The sequence below is a fragment of the Puma concolor genome, chromosome A3, assembly GCF_028749965.1.
Source record: "Puma concolor isolate L17-30 chromosome A3, mPumCon1.1.hap2, whole genome shotgun sequence".
Taxonomy (NCBI): domain Eukaryota; kingdom Metazoa; phylum Chordata; class Mammalia; order Carnivora; family Felidae; genus Puma; species Puma concolor.
The window spans coordinates 73934209-73961114 of NC_141669.1; the positions used below are offsets into that span (position 1 = coordinate 73934209).

General features: G+C 38.8%; 1 protein-coding gene across 1 annotated transcript in view; it reads left to right on the plus strand.

Moving 5' to 3' along the window:
* The first annotated feature begins 435 nt into the window (after window positions 1-435).
* Window positions 436-26906, plus strand: part of FBXO11 (F-box protein 11) — an 86490-nt gene continuing 60019 nt past the window's right edge. Inside the window, exon 1 of the mRNA XM_086701152.1 lies at window positions 436-1440. Coding sequence (XP_086557278.1) covers window positions 1221-1440 — 220 coding nt within the window. The 5' untranslated portion in view covers window positions 436-1220. The remainder of the gene's footprint in view (window positions 1441-26906) is intronic.

The following is a 26906-nucleotide window of genomic DNA, read 5'->3' on the forward strand; positions in this document are numbered from 1 at the left end:
TGGTGGTGGGGCGGGGGGAGGACTAAAAAGGCGAATCGAAGGATTAATCACTTCTCCCCATTACATCAGCAGCCCCCGCCCTTTCCTCCGAGCACCTCCTCTCCTAGAATCGTCGCTACGCACTAGCGCTCTCTTCGCCCCCCCCCCCCCCGCTCTATTATATGCCCTGATACCTCCCCATTATCACCCGCCCCACCACACTCCCCTTCCCTCCTTCCCCCTCCTAGGCGAGGCAGGGAGGAAACCCGAGAGAGGAAACAGGGCGTTGAAGGAAGGGACTTCGCCATAAGACCAGAGGCCCCATTGGCCCGAAGGTTGTATGGGCGCCCCCCATTGGCTGCTCTGCCGAAATCCCCACCCCTCGGCTTCCCCGCCCATTCACCCCTCCCCCCGCCGCCCCGCGGCCCTCCCCCGCGCCCCTGGCCAGCCCCGCGGCGGGGAGGGACCCACTGGGCGAGTGGAGGCTCCGGCGGTGTCAATGGCTCCTCCTGCCACGGAGCAGCAGCAGAAGCAGAGGCTACGGGGTTGAGGAGGAGGAGGAGGAGGAAAGGTTCCTTTAAGGAGGAGGAACGACGACGCCTCTTTTTCCCTCTATCTCCTCCCTTCACACTCATTTCCCCTTCGCCGAGGAGAGAAGGGGGGGAGGAGAGAGAAGAGGCCGAAGAAAGAGAGAAAAAATTCCTCACAGAAATCTCTTTCAGGGGGTGTGGGGGGAGGAAGAGGAAAAAAAAGAGCTGGGCGCCCCCTGCTCCCTCCCTCCCTTCTCTCCCTCTCTTCTCCTCCTTCTCCCTTCCTCGCCCGCCCGCCCACTCCCCCCGCCGCCTGAGACGCCGCTCGGGAGTCGGCGGGACCGGAGTCTGTCTCCTCACCCGCCGACGCCGCGCTTCGCCTCGGGATCCCCAGGCGGGCGGACGCCCTTTCTTTCTTTCTCTCTCTCGCTCTGCCCGTCTTTCTGTCTCCGTCCCTCGCGGCCGCCCCGCCCGGCGGCCTCGGCCTTCCCCGTGCGTCAGGCCCTCCCGCCCGGCCTCGCTCGGTCTCTGTCTGTCTCCGCCGGCCTTTCTCTTGAATCGGGGTCTCGTTCACCCCCTCCGCCCTTCCCATCTCCCCTTCCCCTCGCCCCCTTTCCTTCCTCCCCCTCCCCACCCCCTTCTCCTGCCCCGCAGCCCGTAGTGCGTGTGTGTGTGTGTCCCTCCGCCAACGCCGCCACCTCAGCCCGGCAAATGAACTCCGTCCGAGCCGCCAACCGGAGACCCAGGCGAGTGTCGCGGCCGCGCCCGGTGCAGCAACAGCAGCAGCAGCCCCCGCAGCAGCCGCCGCCGCAGCCGCCCCAGCAGCAGCCGCAGCAGCAGCCTCCGCCGCCGCCGCAGCAGCAGCAGCCTCCGCCGCCGCCACCGCCGCCTCCGCCGCTGCCCCAGGAGCGGAACAACGCCGGCGAGCGGGGTAAGGCCGCGCTCCTTCCCCGCCGCCCTCCGGCTCGGGCGCCGGCCGGCCGGGACCCGCGGGGAGGAAGGCCGGGGCGGGCGGGGGAGGCCTGTGCGCCCCCGGGGTGGGAGACGGAGGCTGAGCGGAGGCGGGTCCCCCGGTGCCGCAGTGTCAGCCCGGCCCGGGCCCCGGACGGCAGGAAAAACCGCGGCTTCCCCACTCGCCCGGGCTCTCGCTCAGGCCGCGCTTTGTTTGGTTGCGGGGGCTCGGCACCCTCTACCCCCACCCATCCTTTGGCTCCTTCGCTGGCTCACGGACCCCGCAGGAGTCTGTTGGTGGCTGGGGTGGGGGGAGGCAAAATGTGGGATTTCCCCCTTTTCTGCTGCCTTCCACGGTTTAGCCTCCCCCTTCCTAACAGAAGGTGGGGGGGGGACAACTGGGAGTGATCGGGCGGTGGGGCTGGCTGGGGAACTTGTTTTCCCCCTTTTCTGTGTTAGCCTCCCCCTTCCTGTGGAGGAGGGGGAAGGGGGGGAATCCGAGTGGTCTGTGGTGTTGGCCGGGGAACTTGTTTCCCCCACCCCCCTCCCTAGTCACGGGGTAGGGGGAGCAGCGACTACTCTCCCAACCCCATAATGTTTGCTGCGCAGTTTGGCTTTAGTTACAGAACCCCTGGGAAGGACCCGTTAAATCAAGACCTTTAAATAAATAAATATAGAATCCATCGGCCATTTCCAGTCCCCTCCCTCGCGTCAGTGCAGTTACCCTTCGGTTCTATCGACCACCCCTCTCGCCTGTCCTCCCCTAGCAAACCCCTACGCCTCCGTGCTACCCTCCGTCTCCTAGTGGGGTTTGAACGCCCCTTCCTTGGAACTGGCCCCTTGGGAGAGTGTGAGTGTGTGTGCTGTGTCCAAGGCCTAGTGAAATGTGTCATTTGGACCCAACTGTGCAGCTCTGTCTGGTAACCACCATTGTCTAAGGGCTGAAGCTCCCGGGGGTTGGATTCTTGCTTTAGCAAAAATAATGTTCAGTTCTACTTTGATGATGTGGTTATTTTGGGAGATATATGAGGTAGGATGTGGCACCTTGGTCTCCAAACGTAACTATTCTCTTTATTAATTAGCTGCTCTCAGTGGGAGTGGAGGTCAGTACCATATTTATGTGTACGGTTGTTGTTTTAAGGAGGAGGGGAATTGTTAGGAGACATTTTGCGTGTTTTCGTTGGCGGATTAAGGTTAATTTTACATGCGTTGGTTGTCACACCTCCTTTGATTAAGCGAATTGAGATTAAATGCCTTTTAAAAATTATACATTCCTTCCTTAAAAACTGTTTCAATGTTGTACTTAGCTAAAATACTTAAAAAGAGAGATGAGAATCTTTTGAAAAATAGTTCAAAGGGTTTTCACTAGTCTCTGTTACAGATGGTCCTTGAGAAAGCAGTTTGCTATATGTTGCTTGAAAGAATGTGATGTTTCAAGCCAGTTAGAGGTGTTGTGCAACAGTATTGGTAAATATGTTTTGATGATTCTCGGATACATTTACCATGTTTTTGTAAATTAAAAATATTTGTAGTTTCATCATTTCCTTTCACATTTGCATAGCAGGGTTTTCCTGTGTTCCATTCAAATAATAGTCAAGTCCCCTTCCACCATATACTGTAGAGTTCACAGTCCTTTTTGAGAAAACAATGATACTAGATTGAAATCCTAGCATAGTAAGGATTTAATTGCTGGAAGTGTTTTTAAGATGTATTGATTTGTTCATACCATTAGGGCTGAATCAAATCTGTTTGGCCAAACTTAATTTAGTCCCGTTGTGTATTTTAAAATATTTATTCTGAATCTCCTTTTCATGATGTGTGTAATTTCAAACTTAGTTGAGGTACTTTTATCTTGGGTACTTTTCTTAACGTTTGTTTGAATTATTAGCCACTAAAGTCTATTTCCTTTTGAAGTAAAATTACTTGGTTGTTGGCATTAGCATACTAGAGTGTCAGTTTCCTTTTCATTCATGTCCATAAGCTGACTAACAAAAAGATGTTCAAGAAATCAAAATTTCAGTATACACCTAACCAAATAGTAAATCAAATGCACTGTAGAATTGTTGCTTTGCTGCAGCTAGTAGAAACTGTTCTGGTAATTCCATGTTGACACAGAGGGGAAAAGAACTTGCTGATTAGCCTTCAGGGAAAATTCTGTGGGTCTTTTAGAGGGCAGATAAATGGCTTTAAAATGAATAAAACATTAAGATAACTTAAAAGAGTAAAATAGTAAAGATTTTGCCAGTTTTAAGTAAAATATGTCTTTCTACAAAAATTGGCGATTTGATTACTTTTTAAAAACGTACAGTTCACACGATGAGAAGTTAGTCAAAGGAATAACCTCTCTTTTAAAAGTTTTATGGAGCATGGGAAGTGTCACTATTTTTGGTCTGGATAGGAGAGGTTTTGTTGTTTAAGAATATAGTGGGTATCATAATTTTGACAAGGTAATTAAGGAACTACAGCCAACATGTATGTGTGTGTTGTACTTGTTACTAACTCTTAATGGGTATGTAGCTCTTGCATTAGAGTTTGGATAGAGTTACATAATAGTGGATCAGACAGCTTTCCAGGTCAGAAATTAAAGTCAGACTCACTGTTTTTAAGACAAGTTATTCATTCAGTATAAAAAATTACTTACTTATTTCACATAAAAGGATGGACTTTGGCTTTTTAGTGGTAATAGTATAGTTACAATGTAGTTTTTATTTTTTTTCAAGCAAAAATTTTGTCAGGGTTGGATTTTTGTTGCTCCTTTACCCACAAGATAATTGGTCTAAAAACTTCCTTGATACATCCTTACACACACACACACACACTTTCTCTTATATGCCATGGCCAGTGTTTGAAGAGGAAAAAAACAGTCTAATACAGTGAATTCTTATGAGGACTTTTCAAAACCTTCCATTGGGGACAATTACTTATACCCACATTGGGAAATATTTGGCCTGAGTGTTTCATGGAATGCTGTCTTCACTCATGTTATCTGTAATGGCTTACTGTCTTAACATGGAATACTAATCATTAGCTGGTTTTGGTCTTTTAGTTTAAGTTCCAGAGTTTAAGATTTCACATGATACTTTAAATTAGTAGAAAATAATTGGTGTTCCACATAGGGACACTTTGATGATATAGTCCAGATTCAGTGAATCTGGAAGTGTGGGGTAGATTTTTTTATATTTATTTTCTTTTGAAATCCTGAAAGGATTTAGCTTTTGCAGCTTGTTGTGATTTATGTTAATATCTTTTTGATAGTCTTTTTCTAAAAGTATGAGGTAAGGTTACAAGTCTGCAGAAGTGCTATGTATTCTGAGCATTTTTAGTTTGTAGTTAAAATTGGTTACTTAAAATAAGTAATAAATACAAATGATTTAAAATTCAGAAGTTTCTTGTCTACACCTGCCTTCAGCGACCAAATTCTCCTGCTTGGAATCAATCACTATTATTAGTTTCTCATTTATTGTGTTTTAATAAAAACATAAAAAATGAAACTTGACAACTGAAAGTCTTGATATCAAAGTTTTTGAAAATAGGTGTAATTTTTTCTGGTTGGAGAATTCATAAGATTCTTTTGAAGTGCTGAAATTTTAATTTATAATCATTGATAGTTCAAGAGATTTAATACAATATATTAATGGTATTGCTATTAATTTCTAGTCTGAAGTAATTGTAGAGAGTAAAAACATAGTCTTTTTAGTTTCATATTTGTGGGATAAAAATCTCACCAATGACCCTGGAATTAGAGTTTTGTTTTAACTAAACATGTTGAAATAATGCAGTACATACAGTATATGTGAAATATTCCTAATGGAGCTACATATTATATGCAGCAGCCAGGAAACTCCTTAGTGTTCTAGTCATGCATGCTAATCATACCTTCTGTGGGCTTGTTCTAGCTCATGATATTTTACCTTCAGGTTCTTCAGAATAAGGAACTTACAGAATGCAGGAATAAGGAACTTCTGCAACCTTTTTTGACAGAAGAGTTCTGGGCAAAGGACATGATTTTTCCAGTCTTAGGAATTAAGTACTGTGGGCCACTACTCTCCCATCTGGTGGCCAAACCTTCAAAATATTTACATCCATGAAAGGAGAAATGCCACCCGGTTTTTTGTGGGAGTAGGGTGGGGTGGAAAAGAGCCTGTTTTCTCAAAGCTTAACAAGTTATTTGAGGGATAGAAATGAGATAGTGGGGTGCCTGGGTGGCTCAGTCAGTTAAGGTATGACTCTCGATTTCTGTTCAGGTCATGATCTCACAGTTCATGAGATTGAGCCCTGCATCAGGCTCTGTGCTGACAGCATGGAGCCTGTTTAGGATTCTCCCTCTCCTTCTCTTTCTCCTCATCCTCCACTCTTGCTCTCTTGCTGTCTCTCTCAAAATAGATAAACATACATTTTCAGAGAAAACATGAGATAGTGTGACAATGCTGATGTGAAAGTTCTGCTGATTAGGCCTATGGGTTGTCCCTATACTGCTTTTCTCTTTCTTTACTGGAAATTCTGGCAAACCCAAGGACAGGCCAACCAGCTTGGAAACCTACCAGGTAAGGCAAGAACTACCTGTAGATCCTGACCTGTTTAGGACCCCTGGACTTAGATTTGGGAGAATTCAAGGCTAGTGAGTATTTCCAAGTTTGTTTGGTTTTTTTCCCTATGTGTTTTAATTTTGAAGCTAAACAATCTGTAATAAAGAGTTATTTCAACTTGAGGTTCCTTATAGTCCCCATATTTATTACAAACTAATAAGTTAACTCTTGTGTTTTTCTTGTCCCACTAGTCTCTGAAGAGTTATTGTTTTAGACCTTCCATTTTATTAATTTAATCAGCCCTTTGAATTAATTACATTCTCAACTTCCAGAGAATTCCAGTTGTATGTGAGGTTACTAGCAAAGTACCCCCAAATTGCAGTTGTTAACCCTCTGAAAATAAAATGATAAGCAAAATATGCCAGTTGAGACAGTTGGGCAGTATGATAGGGAGAGCTCAGGGGTGCCTGGGTGGCTCAGTTGGTTAAGTGTCCTACTTCGGCTCAGGTCATGATCTCACAGTTCTTGGGTTCAAGCCCCACGTCGGGCATTGTGCTGACAGCTCAGAGCCTGGACCCTGCTTTGAATTCTGTGTCTCCCTCTCGCTCTGCTCCTCCCCCACTCACACTCTGTCTCTTTCTTTCAAAAATAAATAAACATTTTAAAAAAATTTTTCTAAAAAAGAGCTCAGAGTTACAGCTAGCTAGTTCTAATCCTGGTTACACCATCAACAAGCTGTTTGACATGGCGAAAGCAATATAAACTCTTGGAGCCTTACATGATTATCTTTAAAATGAAGATGGTAATACTTGTCTTATGGAATAATTAATGATGAGAGATTTAAGTATCTAGGACTTGACAGATGCTCAATAAATGGCAGCTTTTTAAAATAGTAATAGGTGCACCTGGGTGGCTCAGTTGGTTAAGTGTCAGGATCTCATGGCTCCAGAGTTTGAGCCCGCACCAGGCTCTCTGCTGTTAGCACAGAGCCTGCTTCAGATCTTCTGTACCACCCCCATCTCTGCTCCTCCCCTGTGTGCGTTCTTCTCTCTCTCTCTCTCTCTCTCTCTCTCTCTCTCTCTCTCTCTCAAAAATAAACACTAAAAATAGGGGTGCATGGGTGGCTCATTCGGTTAAGCATCCGACTTTGGCTCAGGTCATGATCTCATGGTTTGTGAGTTCAAGCCCCACATTGGGCTCTGAGCTGACAGCTCAGAGCCTGGATCTGTTTCTGAGTCTGTGTCTCTCTCTCTCTGCCCCTCCCCTGCTCACGCTCTGTCTCTCTCTCTCTCTCAAAACTAAATAAAATTTAAAAATTTAAAAAAATAAAATATTAATAATAGTAAGCAATGGAATCAGTTATATATAAAACTAAACCCAAGAGATAAAATGTGCATGAGTCATTAGTTTCTGGCATACCCCAAAATGCAATCTAGGTGACTTGATAAAACCTTAGAGAGGGGCACCTGGATGGCTCAGTTGGTTAAGCCTCCAACTTAAGCTCAGATCATGATCTCACAGTTTAGGAGTTCAAGCCCCGTGTTGGGCTCTGTGCTGACAACTCAGAACCTGGAGCCTGCTTCAGGTTCTTTGTCTCCCTCTCTCTCTGCCCCTCCCCTGCTCACACTCTGTCTCTCTCTCAAAAAATAAAATTAAATAAACATAAAAACCCCAAAACCTTAGTCTGGTTTATAATTATAAATCATTTTATAGCCAGCAAATTGAAATATTCTTTGAAGAAAGAATAAGGAAACAGAAGAAATGAGTATTTGAAATACAATAATAAACATAGATCACTGTTTTTGCTTATGTACTAGAGTCTAATACACTCTCATTTAACCCTTTTAGCAATTCTGTAAGATGGACATTAGTCAGCAGTGAGTAGTCCTAGTAAATAGCAGAGATTTTCAAAATTGATTTATATCACTGAGTCTTCCCATAAACAAGAGGAGAGATAACAAAATACATTTGGCAGAATGTGTCCATCACATTCAGAGGAGGGAATAACCTAGCCCTTGAAGCACATCTGTCTCCTTTCATATCCCATTTATTTTATTGAAGACTGGTACAGTAGTCTGATGCTATATATTGTTAGACACCTGCTTTAACATTTTTTAAATAACCTTCTGATCATAACTTTACCTCTAATGTAGATTTGTCTCTGGAAGAGATTGCACTGATTGGCCAGCATGTTTTTCCAGCTTGTTGAGATCACTACTCATTGTGTAAAGAGGGGTAGATTTCTCTTGAATTACTCATAAGTTATGAATAAAAGGTGTTAAGTCATTTTAGCTCATGGTTATAGACTAGGCTATTTCAGGAAGGAAAAATGTGAGTTAAATTACACTTCAGTGGTAATTTTGACAGGTTTGTGGACTAAATATCCTTTTGTCACCATAGCTTGATGTCTTTGCATGTATAGCCTGGGGTTTTTATATGTTTGGTTAACACAGAAATATGCTTAAACTTAATCCTTAGAAAATAGAGAAATGAAACCAATTAACTTCCCTTGTATAATTTATTTTAGTTTAAGGAAATATCAAAAATATGTACTTTGAAAATGAATACATTGTGTATTTTTTGTTTTAAAACATCCAAATTAAGATAGTATATTAAAGCAAATGTAAGTTGCTTATTGTCCCCGATTTCTAAAGATCCAATTGTCAGTGTTTAGTCCTTCTAACAAATGAAAAATTGTGTGTGTTCAAAAGAGGAGAAAAAATTACTAAATGCTGTTCCCTCAACTGGTGAATAAACCTTAAAAAACATAATGGAATATTTCCACATCTCATGAAGGAAGAGGTACAAAGAGAGCCTACTTTTCTGTTTTCTCAAAGCTTTGAAATTGAGTGATAGAAATGGAATAATAACCTGTGCTTTAAAATTATTTTTCTGGTAACAGTGAAAATCTTTACTGATTTCTTCTAGTGTGCAGCATGCACTCATTTTCTAGATGTTCAGGTTGGGTTGTGTCAAAATCTTTGACTACTAAAAATTTTTCCTCAGAATGGAATTAACTGGCTCCTATAGGGGTTCAGTCTTTGACATTGATTTCTTTAGTACCATGTATTGATAACTGACTTGAATCAGTTTAGCCTCTGCTGGTTTGCTGCCTTTACTTGAGTTTAATGAGAATTCTTTTTTACACTGAAATATTGATTTTGTATCTTGCATCCATAGTCTATAACATAGTATGTATAAGACCGTGTGGCTTTATGAGAATCTGACACTTAAGAGGAAGCAGGTGGGGAAGAGAAAGAACATACAGCTCTTTTTTATTCACCTGTTATATTTTGAGTTGGACAGGGTTGGTATATATATGTCACTAGTAATTGTTTCTTCCCATATAATCATACATATTAAAAAAAAAACAGGCTTTAAGGGAAATTAGAAGTGAAATAGAATTTAACAAATGGAAAATAGAAATCATTCTGGGTTTGTATCATGGCAGAGAGAAAGGATCAAAGAAGACTTGTTTAAAAGAAATGGAGGTGGGTGAAGATCCTATATTTCGAAATTGAATTGTTGGCAAAGTGATTGTATGGTAAAAGAAATGGTGGAATCACTCATTTTTCTGTGTTAAAAGTAGCCACAGAACTAATTCACCGTTGTGTGTAAATGACTGATATCTTCATGATCCTTTGAAATGCATTTGCATTTTTAAGAAACTGATCCCTTAGTCAAATTTTGGTATTTTAGGCCCAGTAAAAGAGATAGAAATAAGTGATTTGGACAAAGGCTTTGGGTAGGAGTGCTTCCTCAGAGACAAAATAAGTATGTCAGGGGAAGGTGAGGGTGGAATAGTCTTGTAAGAATCACTTCCCTTACACATTTATTGTTTTTACTAATCTACTTCTGACCCTAAAATTTTCTTAAAAGTTTCACATTTTATTTTTTCAAAAGACTAATTTTGGGTTGAAGATTGGGATGGAGAGAAGAAAAAGAATTAGAGCAGGTAGGAGTGACAGTATGTGTGGGTCATTTTAAATTAGCAGTGGTCATTTAAATTAGAAAGTCTGTATGTAATTATACACACACACACACACATACACGCTATATATAACCATATATAATTATTTAAATTGTGAAAAATCTATTAGTTTTTTTTTAACTAAGCTTTTTTTAATGTTGATTTTTGAGAGAGAGCATGAGTGGGGGAGGGGCAGAGAGATAGAAGGAGACACAGTCTGAAACAGGCTTCAGGCTCTGAACTGTCAGCACGGAGCCCAACATGGGGCTTGAACTCAGGAACAGCAAGATCATGACCTAGGCTGAAGTCGGACGCTTAACCCACTGAGCCACCCAGGCACCCCCCCCTAAACTGACATTATAATAAAAATACGCAAGTGCACAAATCATTGGTGTATAGCTTGATGACTTTACACAACGTGAACACGTCTGTGTAGCCAGTAATACCTAGATCAAGAATTAAACGCTACCAGTATCCCAAAGGGGTGCCTGGGTGGCTTGGTCTGTTGAGCGTCCAACTTCGGCTCAGGTCATGATCTCACAGTTGGTGGGTTTGAGCCCCGTGTCGGGCTCTGTGCTGACAGCTCAGAGCCTGGAGCCTGCTTCAGATTCTGCCTCCATTTCTCTGCCTCTCCCCTGCTCATGCTCTGTCTCTCTGTCTCTTTCTCTCTCTCAAATATAAAATAAAAAACAAACAAAAAAACCACTACCAGTATCCCAGAAATCAGAATTCTGTGTGTTGTCCCAGCCCCTTGCCTTCCCAGTCACTATCCCCAACCCTATCTTTCTTACTGCTTGGATTGCTTAGATTAGTTTTGTCTGTTGTTTGTCTTAGGTACCAACTTTATATAACTGTAATCACTCAGTCTGTATTCCTATGTGTCTGGCTTCTTTCCCTCAGTATTTGTTTATTTCAACCATGTTGCTTATAGCAATAGTTTGTTTAGTCTTGTTGATCTGTAATACTACATTGTATGAGTATATGACAATTTATTCATTCTATGATTAAGAGACATAGAACTTTAATATTTAGCTGTAAGGAATAGTGCTGTGAGCATTTTATGTATATCTTTTGGTGAATACAGGTACCCATTCCTGGTAAGTCTTTTACCTCAACATTATACCATCAGTTTTCTTTTCTCAAAGACAGCTTCCATTTACTTGGGAGATAAAACAACTTTAAGACAGATGTGAATATGGGGCACCTTGGTGGCTCAGTCAGTTAAGCATCCAACTTCAGCTCAGGTCTTGATCTCACTGTTCCTGAGTTCAAGCCCCACATTGGGCTTTCTGCTGTTAGCACAGAGCCCACTTCAGATCCTCTGCCTCTTCTTTCTCTCTCTCTCAAAAATAAACGTTAAAAAAAAGACAGATGTGAATGTGTCCTCTCATAATTAACGCTGCCAAAACAATTGATTTTATTTCAAATATTAGTATTGTTCTTAAGTCTTTGGTATATATGCTCTAGCATCCTTTAACAGTGGTGTTAGGAAGTTTACCCGTCACCTTAATATACTTTAATTTTCCCCGTAGGTTGTAGGTTGGGTTATTTTGAGGAAGAGGGAAATCTTTTTTTATATTTAGGAATTTTCAAAATTACTGTGGAATTTAATGTGATTCTAAGCCTTCATTACAAAAATTATTTGTTTTTGCAACTGCCATAGTTTGTTTCTCCATTTCAGTGTGGAATCCTTTTTTTTTTTTTTTTTTTTTTTTTTACTACTTTTAAGCTTACCTTTTTAACGCCTGTGAAAATATTTTGCTTTTATTTGGTTAATTGTTTAATTTATTTTTTTCTGCATATCTTGATTATCCTTTATTAAATTATGCTTATTTTATTTTATTTTATTTTTTAATTTTTTTTTAAACATTTATTTTTGAGACAGAGAGAGACAGAGCATGAATGGGGGGAGGGCCAGAGAGAGAGGGAGACACAGAATCTGAAGCAGGCTCCAGGCTCTGAGCTGTCAGCACAGGGCCTGATGCGGGGCTCGAACTCACGGACCGTGAGATCGTGACCTGAGCGAAGTCCTACCGACTGAGCCACCCAGGCGCCCCATAAATTATGCTTATTTTAAAATTACAGAAGCTTCATAGAAAAATTGGGATGCATTTTGTTCTCAAGTTGTTTTTCTAGTCCTTGACCAGATCATCAGTTCCTGATGTATAAGAAGAAGGTGTAAAAGTACCTCTGCCAGTATCATTGATAAGTTTTTCCTCAGCTGAAAGCTTGTGCTGAAGTGTGCTAGTTAGTGTCTTATAAGCTTATGCTCCCCATGATATAAGTATCCCCTGAGAATGGCAGGCCATCAATGACTGAAATGGGGTTCTGTTGTTAAAGAACCACTTGCTTAAAACAGATAATATGGTAGCCTTAGATATCAAAAAGTAAGATCTTATTATTTCATGTCTGTTCTTTCAGCACTTACTAGTTCAGTGTTAGTGCTAACAGTTGTTCTTTCTTGTCCATGATAAGCAGTGTGGAGGAGACCGCTACCTTCCTGTCTTTTTTTTTTTTTTTTTTTTTTTTTTAAACACCTATCCAGGGGCGCCTGGGTGGCTCAGTCGGTTAAGCATCCGACTTCGGCTCAGGTCATGATCTCGCGGTCCGTGAGTTCGAGCCCCGCGTCGGGCTCTGGGCTGATGGCTCAGAGCCTGGAGCCTGCTTCCGATTCTGTGTCTCCCTCTCTCTCTGCCCCTCCCCCGTTCATGCTCTGTCTCTCTCTGTCTCAAAAATAAATAAATGTTAAACACCTATCCACATCAAGTAAATGTTAAATTTGGGGATAAGGAGCCTGAGCTTTTTCATCAAAGTGGCTTTTTTTTCCTTCCCTTCCTAGAATTAAATTTCTACATCAGGGGATTTTGAATAAGGTGACTTCTGAGTTGCTTTAAAACTCTTTCTGTATCATTTAAATTGCCAGTAGAAATCAGTGAGGTCTGAATTTGTTAGGTATTACTATACAGACATGGTTCTTGCCTTTATGGAACTTATAATTGAGTTAGAGACTAAATTTAAATAACATTTGAGACCAGAATGAATTGCAAATAAGGATGTTGATATTGTTTTCATTGTCTTCTGATACATATTTTTAAGGATACACACACATATACATGCATACATACATATACCACATTGGAGTTTCATTCATAACCTTATCTGTCCACTGTTTCCAAGTCCAGAGTCTGTTGGAGAGTTTTTTATGAAATGGTATGAAGATGAAGGTTTGTTTTGACTCCCCGTAGTCTGATATATATTCTGCCCTTTAATCATTTATTGAATTACCTCTGTGCCACACTTAGAAAGTTGTTGCAGCCCAAAGTTTAAGCTAAATTATAGCATGCTTGTGTGTAAGTTATTAAGAAAGAAAATGTGCCTAGTGAAAGAAATTACCTGCAGAGTTGGGGTCATTTATCTTGTTTTCCTGGTGTAGTCCTTCTTCATTGTATTCGTTATTTTGCTTATATATACAGAAACTGAAGGTAGACGGACAGGTTTAAATAAAATTATATGTTGCCAGAATCTAAGATCTTCAATTGCAGAGGTAAAACAACACTTCATAGCAGCTGTAATCCCACATATAAGTTAGTTGTAAAGGCATACTCTGAAGGTGCCTTAATGGATTTTTTCTGATGCTCTCTTAGTCTCTACTGCAACATCTCACAGGGAAACTTCCCTCTATTTCTGAGTCATTTGATTTGAGAACCTTTTAGCTGAAATCTTTAACTGAAAAACAGAGCTGAGACATCTGGGTGTAGTGAACTTGTCCAAGGTTTGTAAAGTTAAGTCTGGTTTTAGAGGGCTACAGAAATGTCACATACCAACATACATATGCATTGATAACACACACAACACTCTCTGAAACTGGGAATATGCACTCCTGATTTTGTGAAGTGTCTAAAAATTTTTGGTGAAATGTTAGCAGTAGTATCTTGGGATGGTGGAGGGAGGTGATTTTTGTTACTTCTTTTACATTTCTTTGTTTTTCAAATACCATATATGGAATCTGGAAGGAAGGAGGTTTGTATTTTTTTAAAAGATTTTAATGGTTGTGATTGATGATTGTGATTATTAGTAGTTGGTTTGATGACATGATCCTCAGATACGTCATTTTACATTTGAATACAAGCTTGAAACTTTACATTTCTCAGTTCTCTGTGTTTTGAGTGCTTATTAATTTATAGACATTTTTAGTTTTTGTATTCACAGCAACTTTAGGATAATAATTGCTTATATCATTTGCAGGAAATGAAGATGACTGATGATAAGAAAGTCAGAATTCGAATGAAAAACAAATTTGTTATTTGGGGTTTTTTTTGAGCCAGTGATACTGTCTTTCTAGGACAAGTTTGTGACTGTAGATTATTTACATGCAAATACATAGTTTTTTCATTATATACATGCCTGGTTGAATGATGGAAATTTAGCATACAAACTGGATATTTGAAAGAAAAGTGAAACTTCTTATTGGTCAGAACAAGTGGCTATTTCTTTTGTACTCTGGTGGTATGGACTCATGTCTATTTGATAATTTTATACAGAGGATTTTCTTCCCATAAAACTGGAGATAGCTCTGAAAAAAATAATGACTATTAAGTTGAAACAGATTGCTAAGAGATTGTTGTATCATTATCAGTAAAAAATCTTCCCATTCTAAGATACTGTATTCTTAGAAGTTTTGGATTATGGAACCTAATGTGTTTGAGAATAAATAAGAACCCACAGTGACTTTCAGAAGATACGGACCTTTGAAGCCTAAATTTATTAGATTTGGAATTAACTTATCTCACACTTGGCCAATCTTCTGATCATCTTATAGACTCCTTATAAACCTTAACCAAGAGAAAACATTTTCTTGTTGGAAAATACACTAAAAACCTTCATTGAAAGAGGTGAACTGTTTGTTTTGTTTTTAATGTAGGGGCTACTGTGTGGTTTAGGGAAAATCAGTCATTAAGTATAGATTCTAGATAGTAATTATCATAGTTTTATGAAGAGCTGATTACAGATGAATTTAAAGTATTTTCCTGAAACAGTGACTTTGGGTAGCTGAAGAAGGAACAAGAGTAACATAGGTGTATTTAAATACAGCTTTTATTCTTTTATGAAGTAGTCATATTGGTGTTGTGAGGTTGGGGGAAATTTTTTTAGGTTGAATTATATGGAAGCAACAACTAAAAAATAGCGCTAACCATTTACAAATAGACATTTACAAAAATTTAGTAAATGGTTGTTTCTGTTTCCCTTCTTTTTCCTTCTGTGGACTGAGGTTTGTTCATATTACTAATTTAGGTTACTATACATGTTAAGTTCATAGATTTAAAAAAGCAGGGGCAGGGGGATGCCTGGGTGGCTCAGTTAGTTAAGCGCCCAACTCTTGGTTTCAGCTCAGGTCATGATCTCATGGTTTGTGAGTTTGAGCCCTGCATCAGGCTCTATGCTGACTGCACAGAGCCTGCCTGGGATTCTCTCTCTCCATCTCTCTCTGCCCCTCCTCTGCTCTCTGTGTCTCTCAAAATAAATAAACTTAAAATTTTTTTTTCTCTCTTTTTTTAATATATGAAATTTATTGTCAAATTGGTTTCCATTACAACACCCAGTGCTCATCCCAACAGGTGCCCTCCTCAATACCCATCACCCACCCTCCCTTCCCTCCCACCCCCCATCAGCCCTCAGTTTGTTCTCAGTTTTTAAGAGTCTTCTGCTTTGGCTCTCTCCCACTCTAACCTCTAAAAATCTTTTTAAATAAAAAAATAAAAATAAATAATAAATGCGCTGAGGTTAAGTACCTCAAAAATCAAGAATAGAAGTTAAATTACTTTGAATGGTCTGTTAAACAAAAAAATGAACCTTCATCTTTATAGGAACAACAAAAAAATGAATAATCACTTAGAAATGTTGAGCCAGAACTAAGTATGGCAGAAAACAATATGGACTACAGGTGAATCAACCTAAAGTGTGTGTGTGTGTGTGTGTGTGTGTGTGTGTGTGTGTGTGTGTAAACACATGATAATGTATCAGAGTAATAAGACTTGTAAAATGTTGCAATGGTTGAGAAAATATGTCTATTAAAAAAATCAAGTGTTATTCTAAAGAGGGATAAGCTGACAGGTAACTAAACCTTTCACGTGATTGGAAGTATATGCTCAGAAGATAGCTAGGGAAAATGAATTTAAATTATTTGATGTTTAGAGTGATATAAAGAACATCTGGTAAACATCTTCAACAGGTCGATAAAGAAGATTATATACTTTGCTCTTTTGGTGTCAGCTATTATGATTAGATATTATAATTATCGTAGGGATGGTAAATTAGTTAGAAATTATAGAATGTTGGATGTAGAACCATAGTCCCAATTCTTGAGGTTTTTTACTTGTTCAAGGTGGTGGTTGGAATGAACCCAGATCTCCTGACTCCCAGACAGTGATGATGGTGTTATCTGTTCTTGCTTCAGAATTTTATTAACATTCTGTTCATTTTTTCAGTTCAGTGATTAGTTGAACCTATTGATCAGATAAAGTTTTCTGTAATTTTTTTTAGCTGAAATAAAAATTAATTTTGTTAGAATAATTATTAAGTTATTATTAAGTTATAGTTATTAAGTTATTGTGTTCAATAACTTAAAATATGCAAGTAAATTTTAATAGCTTTTTTTTATTAATTGACTTAATTTTTTGTTTTGTTTCAACCAGTTGTGACTGGTTGAAAAAAGGCAGTTATGTTATTCCAGCAGTTATATTATTTACTGTTCAATAAATGATACTGAGGCTATTGATTATTCATTTGGAAAAAGCATTCAGTTAATTTCCTACTTTGTACAATACCAAAAACTACATTTCGAACGATTAAAGAGCTTGACATTTTTTTCAATTGAAAAATGTTTTATTATACTAAAAACATTTAACATGAGATCTATCCTTTTAACAAAGTTCTAGGTGTATAATACAGTATTATTAATTGTAGGCAAGGTGTACATCAGATCCGAAGAACTTACTCATCTTGCATTACTGAAACTTTATACCCGCTGAATAGCAACTCCTTATTTCCCCTCTCCCCCCAGACCCTGGGAACCACCATTATATACTCTACCTTCATAAGTTTGACTATTTTAGACACTTCACGTAAGTGGAATCATGTAGTATTTGTCCTGCTGTAAGGGGCTTATTTCACTTAGCATAATGTCCTCCAAGTAAGAGCTCAGTATTTTTAGAAAATCATAGAAAACTTAGAAGAAAGTACTTTTTCCTCAGCAACACCAAAAAAAAAAATGAAAATCATTAAAGAAACATCAAGAAATTGACTATGTAATAAGTGGAAAGTTCTGCGCAATGAAGGTTGCTAATAAACAAAGTTAAAGCAAATGATAGACTGAAAGAAAATTTGCACCTCTCTAACATACGAATGATCAATATCATATGTGAGTTTTTATGAAAAAAATTATACATGAAATTAGCTAAATCTTTTTTTTTTTAATTTTTTTTTCAACGTTTTTTATTTATTTTTGGGACAGAGAGAGACAGAGCATGAACGGGGTAGGGGCAGAGAGAGAGGGAGACACAGAATCGGAAACAGGCTTCAGGCTCTGAGCCATCAGTCCAGAGCCCGACGCGGGGCTCGAACTCACGGACCGCGAGATCGTGACCTGGCTGAAGTCGGACGCTTAACCGACTGTGCCACCCAGGCGCCCCAGCTAAATCCTTTTTAAAAAGAACCTTTCATCCCATTCCCTTCCTCACTTTTACCCTCTCAAGAAGCAACAACTGTCATAAATTTGATATAAATCTCTTCATTCCATTTTTAAGTACTTTAACATATTTGTGTGAATCTGTAAACATTTAGTTGTATGGTGTTATGGTTGTTACTGTGGGAAAGTAAAAGCTTACCTTCAAGGTGTTTCAGTGCAGTAAGCAAGAACATAAAATATTCTTTCAAAAAACGTTTAATATGTAAGTGCCAAAGAAATAGATAAGTCATAAGCCTGGCACTCTAGAAATTTTTGAGTGATTGTTAAGTGAATTAATGAATATAGAAGGATATCACGTTTAAAGAAAAAGTCCTCTCTTCCCCTGACCTACCACTCCTTAGAGGTAACTCTTAACTGTGTGTGTTTACTATAGAATTTTTTAAATATATGTGTATGTAAACACATACTCTTTTTATTTAAAAAGAAACCATACTATATTAATTTGTAAATTAAGTGTTGTTTTTTACTTAAATATATCCTGGGCATTTTTCTGTATCAGTATAAGTATAAATAGCTCTTTTTTTTTTTTTTAACAGTTGCAGAATAGTTCATTATATGAATGGATTATGATTTATGTTAAATGTACCTCTATTAATATTCAGGTTCTTATTTTTTGCAATTATAGTAAACATCTTTGTACAAGTATCTTCACATGTTTATGTCACAGTTTCAGTTTCATAAAAGTTATTGAGTCAGAGATATTTGCATTTTAAAGTTTGATAAATGTCAAATTTGTTTTTTAAAACAATAATCCCACCGTTAATATATGAGATTAAATGTTATTGATTGAATGTATACATGAAATACTTAAGAGTGGAGGGGAAACTAGTCTGAGGCTGAAATGGTTTGAAAAGACTTGCCAGAGAAAGTGAATGCTTAAACTAGATCTTGAAGAATGAGTATGTCACAGATAGAAAAAAGGGAAAAAAAGGATATTCTTAGTAAGAGGAAATGGGCCAGAGAACATGGAAGAATTACCAGGACAGATTTTTAACTCTGTCATCATATTCTGTTCATCTTACAGTTCACTTTGTCTTGGTGTTTCTTTTCCAAAAAAGAAGTTAAAGTTGAGTTAGGCACTCTCCACTTCAGGTCTTCCCATGTGTAGAATAATCTAAATTCTTTAACCCAGATTCAAAATGCTCTATACTTTGCCCTTTTTTCTTTATTATGATTCTGTTTTGTCATTGACAGACTTACCTGTAAATTGTTTTTGAATGAACCCTGTATGTTGCTACTGTCATTTTTTTTTTTACACTGTCAGAAATTTTTGAACTCAGTGGTTGCTTGACTTCAGTGTTTAATCACTTGCTTTTCTGTCTCCATGCTTTTTTGGTAGCTACCCATATCTCAGCCTCAAGTGCTTGCTGTCATTTACATTTATGTAGTAAATAAATATATGTAAGCATAAAGGTCATTTATGTTTAATGTTTGGAGGATTATCAGTAAATATTTGATAATATTTTCTATAGTAAGCTCATCTTGTTCGATGTCCTGAATGTTTTTATTTATAATACTATTTGGCAATGAAGTTTCTGAAAACTTACCAGAAGCTATGGGAATTCCCTATTAATAGATATCTGATATGAGTGTAGGGACTTTCAATACACAGTGGAAATGATGTATTATATATTGCATATATAATATCAGTGTATATATTAAGCATAATAAGAAAATACTTTTGAAAGCACTTAAGTAGTAATTAGCTATTTTTATATCCATGACAAAACACAAGGAATTTTGGTAATTCCTGCCCAGTAGTTGTGATATTAATAGACATCATTTATTGATCACTCTATTGTTGGTAGACAGTAATTGCATGTTTTATTTTTGTAACAGCCCCCATCATGTAGGTAATATACCCCTTTTATATATGAGGACTTTGAATTGAAGTAAAACTTAAGTTTCCATATTAAAATTGTACATTACTGAACGGTTGTGTAGCGGGTTAAAAGCAAAAAACGTCTGCTTTTAAATCCTTGGTAGTGGGGCGCCTGGGTGGCTCAGTTGGTTAAGCGTCCGACTTTGGCTCAGGTCATGATCTCATGATCCGTGAGTTCAAGCCCCGCATCGGGCTCTGTGCTGACAGCTCAGAGCCTGGAGCCTGATTCGGATTCTGTGTCTCCCTCTCTATCTGACCCTCCCCTGTTCATGCTCTGTCTCTCTCTGTCTCAAAAATAAATAAACGTTAAAAAAAAAATTAAAAAAAAAAAATGCTTGGTAGTGAAATTATAGAACATAATAAGTTCTTTCTTCTTTCTTTCTTTCTTTCTTTCCTTCCTTCCTTCCTTCCTTCCTTCCTTCCTTCCTTCCTTCCTTCCTTCCTTCTTAGAGAAAGAGCACATGCACGTGAGCTGGGGAGAGGGGCAGAGGGAGAGAGAGAATCTTAAAGCCAGTCTCAGATCAATGCACAGCTCGATCCCACAGTGCTGGGATCGTGACCTGAGCCAAAGTCAAGAGTTGGCTGCTCAACTGACTGAGCCACCTACGTACCCCAAGAGTTCTTTAAGATAGTGAAAAAAAGAGTGCCTACCCCAAAATATGAGCTATAATGACAGTATATTTACCAGGACAATAATTTCCAGAAGATAGTGGAATACTCTTTCCTTAAAATATAGAGGTAATATAACTTTAGTTTGAATTCTATACCCATTTAAACTATCAATTATCAGCAAAAATGAGGCCCAAAGTCAGGCTATACACAAAATTAAGAGTTCATCACCTATACAAACTTGATGCAAGGGGCGACTGGGTATTTACTTTTTTATGTGAATTTTTTTAATGTGTATTTATTTTGAGAGCATGTGTGCAAGAGAGTGCACGGGAAGGGCAGAGGGAGACAGAGAATCCCAAACTGGCTCTGAGCTGTCAGTGTAGAGCCTTACAGGGGGCTTGATCCCACCACCATGAGATCACAACCTGAGCCGAAATCAAGAGTCGGTTGCTTAATCCACTGAGCCACCCGTGCACCCCAAAGTAAAAAAAGGGCGCCTGGGTGGCTCAATTAAGTGTCCCAACTCTTGATTCCAGCTCAGGTCATGATCTCACAGTTCGTAGTTTGAGCTCCGCATTGGGCTCTTTGCTGTCAGCACAGAGCCCACTTAAGATCTTCTGTCCCCCTCTCTCTCTGCCCCTCCCCCACTTGTTCGTTTTCCCTCTCTCTATGTCTCAAATAAAAACTAAAAAAGAGGGGCGCCTGGGTGGCTCAGTCGGTTAGGCGTCCGACTTCGGCTCAGGTCACGATCTCGCGGTCCGTGGGTTCGAGCCCCGCGTCGGGCTCTGGGCTGATGGCTCAGAGCCTGGAGCCTGCTTCAGATTCTGTGTCTCCCTCTCTCTGCCCCTCCCCCATTCATGCTCTGTGTCTCTCTGTCTCAAAAAAATAAATAAATAAATAAACGTTAAAAAAAACTAAAAAAGAAAAAAGAATACATCATGAGTGAAGAATTAGTAAAATATGTTAATAAATTGAGTAGACTTGATTGTAAATATGTATAATATTTTTAAAGGTAGAGCCAAAATACTAGGCAATAACAAGAAAATTGGAAGAAAGGGGATTATAGCATGTCAAGAGTGCTACGGGGTGCCTGGCTGGCTCAGTTGGTAGAGCATGCGACGCTTGATCTCAGGGTTGTGAGTTTGAACCCCATGTTAGATGTAGAGATTACTTTAAAAATAAAATCTTTGAGAAAGAAAAAGAGTGCTATAATTCTTTTTTCACTGAGAACTCTAGGTCATCTTGTAAAAATAGCTATTTCTGTGGCTCTGCAGCCAGACTCTCTGGACGAAATCCTAGCTTATGCCTTACTAGCTGTGTGACATTAAGGTTACTATACCTTCCTGTGCCTAAAATTTCTTATCTACAAATAGGAAGGCAATAACCCTCAAAGTGTTATAGGGAGGATTAAGTACAATACATGTAAAGCCATTAGAACACTACTCAGTACATGTAAACACTCAATACATGTTTGCTGCTGCTGCTTTCATTTCTCTTTTACCTTAAGGGTAACCCTGAAAAGAACAGAAATAAAATCTATGGCTTATGAACCAGTAAAACTAAAATAAGAGAATGAAGAAAGCTTAACCCTTAGTGTACTGTCAAGAGCAGTTGCACTAATTTTAGTTTTTTATTTTCTGAGCACTTCTAACACTTAAAAAGCTTTGGTATTTTATTACTTTTATTCTTCTTACAGATCTTCCAAAAAGCAGAAAAATTTTTACTTAAAAAAATCAATCTATGTTGCAGTTATATGAATCCATCAGATGCTTTTTGTAAACCTAAGGTACATTATGGAATCTTAGCGATCTGTATTTTGAAATATTTTGCAATTTCTAGGAATTTTATCATTGCCACCAATTATTTCCTGCTGTGTTAAAAAAAAAAAAAGATTTGATAAAGCAAGAATGGTGGAATCCACTGGAAAGAAGGTATAGTGAAATAGTCATTTTTTAGGTTTTTTAAATTAATTTTATGTTTTTATTTATTTTGAGAGCACACTGGAGAGGGGCAGAGAGAGGAGAGAGAGAATCCCAAGCTGGCTCCACCCTGTCAGCACAGAGCCCCATGTGGAGCTCAGACTCACAAACCATGAGATCATGACCTGAGCTGAAATCAAGAGTTGGACGCTTAACCTGCTGAGCCACCCAGGCACCCCTTTTTTCAGTTTTGTTTTGGTTTTTAAAAATGTTTAATTTAATTTTTTTTTTTACTAGCTGTATTGCATCCTTCAAAAAAGGTGTAAAAGAGGATGAGAGACATACAGATAAGATAAATACAAGGAGAGAACTAGTATTCTAGACCTGGGCTGTCTAGTATGGTAGCCACTTGCCACATACAACTACTTATATTTAAATTAATTAAAATCCATAGAATTTAAAATTCACTTCCTTGGTCACATTAACCATGAAGTAGTTATATAGAGGGAATATAGCTCTCTATTAGCTTCATTTCACTATGGCTACCATATTGAAATGCAACTATAGAACATTTTTATCATTGCAGAAAATTCTGTTGGATATCACTGCTGTAGATGCTAAGTATGATAGTGAAATTGATCATATAAGTGATAGTAATATGGATCATATCCATGAAATTTCAGATTTTGAGACTTGAGATGTTCTGTACCTTCCAGGGATGGTATTAAAGAGTGCAATTTGGGAAAACTAACTTGTCTAAAACCATAGACTTAACCAGTACTGACACTGAAACTTCCTATGTCCCAACTTTCTTACTCTGAAGAGCTTTTTAAAATGTGGGTTATAGCTGTTTACTATATCATAAAGCATATTCTCTTACAATAATAATATACTCTCATAAGTAATAGCTTTTTAAAAACAAAAATAATGGAGTAGCATTGTTTTACATTTTTGCAAATCTGGTGTCTACCTTAAGAAAAAAATCAGCTGGATTTTAATATCTACCTCAGCATTTGGTCAGTTGTGATACCTATATGTAGCTTCTGAAAAACACTGTATACTTGTGAGAAAATGAGAGTGAAAAGGCATATGATGTCTTACTATTAATAATGAAAATAGTTTGGACCTTAGTACCCATTGAAAGTCATCCTTTGATGACTCCCAAGGGTTCCCATACCACACTTTGAGAATACCTTCTCTACCCTAAAGCCTGCCAGTCATAGCCCCATACAGAATTTAGAAACCACATTTAATACCTTACTCTAGTATATAAATGGACAGCTGATGATTATCAGACACTTGAGAAAAACCTATGAAGTGAAAGATGGAAGCCAAAGCAGAAAGGTAGAAACAAGTGATTGAGAAGAAGTATAAATGGTACTGGGGAGAAGAAAACTTGTAAGAAAGTAATAACCTCAGAACACTAAGAGGTTATTATATGTGTGAAACCAGAATCAGATGTTAAAAATAAGGACCGTCATAGAGCAAAAGGAGCTCCAAATTAAAAAATCAGAGCAGAGGGGCGCTTGGGTAGATTAGTTGGTTGATTTTGGCTTAGGTCATGATCCATGGAGCCCCACATCAGGCTCTGCACTGGGCGTGAAGCCTGCTTAAGATTCTCTCCCTCTGCTCTTCCTCATGTGCGCACATGCGCATTCTCACAAAATCAGAGTAGATATGAAGTATGAAAAGTATAATTAAAAATTATAATAGAAATGTTGACAGTTTATGTTTGTAATGTAAGGGTAGTGAAGGACTTTGTATACAAAACTTCAAAAGCACATGGCATGAGTCAAAAAATGAAATGAATTTGTTTACATCAGAGTTAAGGCATTCTGTGGATTGAAGGGACATCATGGTAGAATGGGAGAAGATATTTGTAAAATATAAAAACTAACAAGGGATTTAACATCAAGAAAATGGAAGAAACTCCTAAAAATGCAAAGGGAAAAGACAGCCATACCAAAATAAAAATACATAGAAAATATGTAGAGATTCTAAAGAGGCATTTATAGAAGGAGAAACCCCAAAGCTAATAAGTCTGTGTAGATACACTCAAAATCGTTAGTTAACAGAAAATTTTAAATTAAAACAATAAGATATCACATTTACCCATTAGTTTGGATAAAACAATGTATTAGTTATCTATTTCGTCATAACAGATTACTCCCCAAATTTAGCATCTTAAAACGTGTATTATGTCACATCTGTGAAGGACAGAGAATCTGGTATCAGCTTAGCTGGATGGTTTTAGCTCAAGGTCTCTCATGAGGTTGTAGTCCCACTGTGAGCCAGGGCTGTAGTCATTTGAAGGTTTGAGTGGGACTGGAATATCTGCTTCCAGGATAGCTCACTCAAAGCTGTTGGCAGGAGGACTCAGTTCTTTGCTGGTTGTTGGCAGAAGATCTTAGTTCTCCACTGCATGAGCCTCACCACAGGGCTGCCTGAGTGGATTCTGAAGGCTGCTTCTAATAACATGGTGTTACAGATTGAATGTCATGTTTCCTTTCTCCCCCAAAGTTTGTTTAAAGTTTCTATGTTGAAATATAACCCCCAGTGTGATTGTATGTGGAGGTAGGGCCTTTGGAAGCTGACTAGGTCACAAGAATGGAGCTCTCATGAATGGTATTAGTGCCCTTATAAGAAGAGGCCGGAGAGTTAGCTCACTTTCCCCCACCATGTTAGAATACTAGAAGAAGTCAACTGTCTGTAGCTTGGAAAAGGGCCTTCACTGGAACCTAACCATGCTGACATTATGATCTGGACTTCTGGCCTGTAGAAGTGGGCAAAATAAATTTCGGATGTTGATAAGTCACTCAGTTTATAGTATTTTATTATAGCAGCCTGAGTGAAGACACATGGCATCTGGCTTCCCCCAGAGCAAGTGATCCAAGAGTAACCAAACAGGAAGCCATTGGTGCCTTTTATGACCTCTTCTTTGAGTGAAATTTCTATTCATTAGAGGCGAGTCACTAAGTCTAGCCAGTACTTAAGGGGAGGAGAATTAAGGCCTCACTCATGAAGGGAGAAGTAACAAAGGATTTGTGGACTTTCTAAAACTACACTGTATAATGCCAAATGTTAACAGAAGTATGGACTCTGCAGCCTTTCCAGAGCTCAACCTAGCAGTACTTAAGAATATGAACACCCTGTGGCCCAGTAATTTCCTTTCTGGATATGTATCTCAAGAGTTTCATAGGGGTTATGTATATGGGTGTTCACTGCAGTAGTATTTGTAGCATCAGAAGTTAGAGTCAACCAGGATGTCTCATATACTGGTTGGAGTGTAGATGGGTAAAATTTGTGAATGCACATTGTATTAGTTTCCTAGAGCTGCCATAACCAAGTATCACAAACTGTGTGGCTTAAACAACAGAAATTTATTCTCTTACAGTTGTGGAGGCTAGAAATCCAAAACCATTGTGTGAGCAGGGCCATGTTCCCTCCGAGACTTTGGATAGAATCATTCCTTGCCTATTCCTAGATCATGGTGGTGGCTATTAATCCTTGGATTGCAGCTATATCACTTCAATCTTTGGCGCAGTTGTCACATGGCATTCTCCCTGTGTCTCTTCTCATAGCGTTTTCTTCTTATAAGGGCATCAGTCATATTGGATTAAAGCCCACCCTAATGATCTCCTCTTAACTCGATTACATCTACAAAGATTATTTCCAAATAAGGTCACACAGGTAACAGTGGTTAGGACTTCAGCATATCCTTAAGGGATATAATTCAATCCATATACATGTGGACTATTACTCAGAAATTAGGAGCAACTAATTAGATGTACACCTGCACATAGTATATAGCAGGAAATACAAGAAATAGAATGACAGAGTAGTAAAAATAACATTTTTGTTTTATTTTAAGTTTATTTATTTTGAGAGAGCAAGCACATGTGCAAGCAGTGGAGGGGCAGAGGGAGAGAGAGAATCCCAAGCAGACTCTCTTCTACCACCACAGAGCCCGATGTGGGGCTGGATCCTATGACCATGAGATCATGACCTGAGCTAAAAGTGAGAGTTGGATGTTTAACAGACTGAGCCACCCGGGCACCCCAATAATAACATTCATATAAATGAAAAATCAATGTGTAGGAGAGTTCTCCAGAGAAACAAAACCAATAGGATGGAGATAATCTATCTGTATTTATATCTGTATATAATTAGGTTGAGAGATACTGAGAAAAAGGAACTGTCTCACATGATCATAGAGGCTGGGAAGTAAAAATCTGCAGTGTGGGCTGATAGGGTGTAGAGACCCAGGAAAGCTGATGGTGCAGATGAAGTCCAAAGACTGTGCTAGTGAATTTCTTCTTGCTTGGGGAAGCTTGCTTTCTTCTAATTAAACCTTCACCTGATTGAATGAGGCCCACCCGCGTTATGGAGGGCATTCTGCTTACTCAGGAGTTTACCAGTTTAATGTTAATCTTGTCCAAAACACCCTCCAAGTTGACACATAAAATCAAATATCACAAGTCCACTCCATGTCAAACTGACACCCATAGACCTCTTCCTTAAACCATATTTAGAATACAAATAAAGACAATAACAAGGTCATACTTCTACCTAACATACAAATATCCTGTGTATAGCCAAAAACACCCTAAGCCTTTTCCCAGAGGAGGATGCAAAATCCTGATGTTTAACTCTTCTCTTTGATATCCCGTAACTTAAATATTATGTTGTTTTTATGTGTGTTTTGTATATTATGATATAAATTCAGTATACCTTAAATGATGAGATAAGAAAGGGAAGAAAAACAAAAATATTTGTATATACAAACACACAGG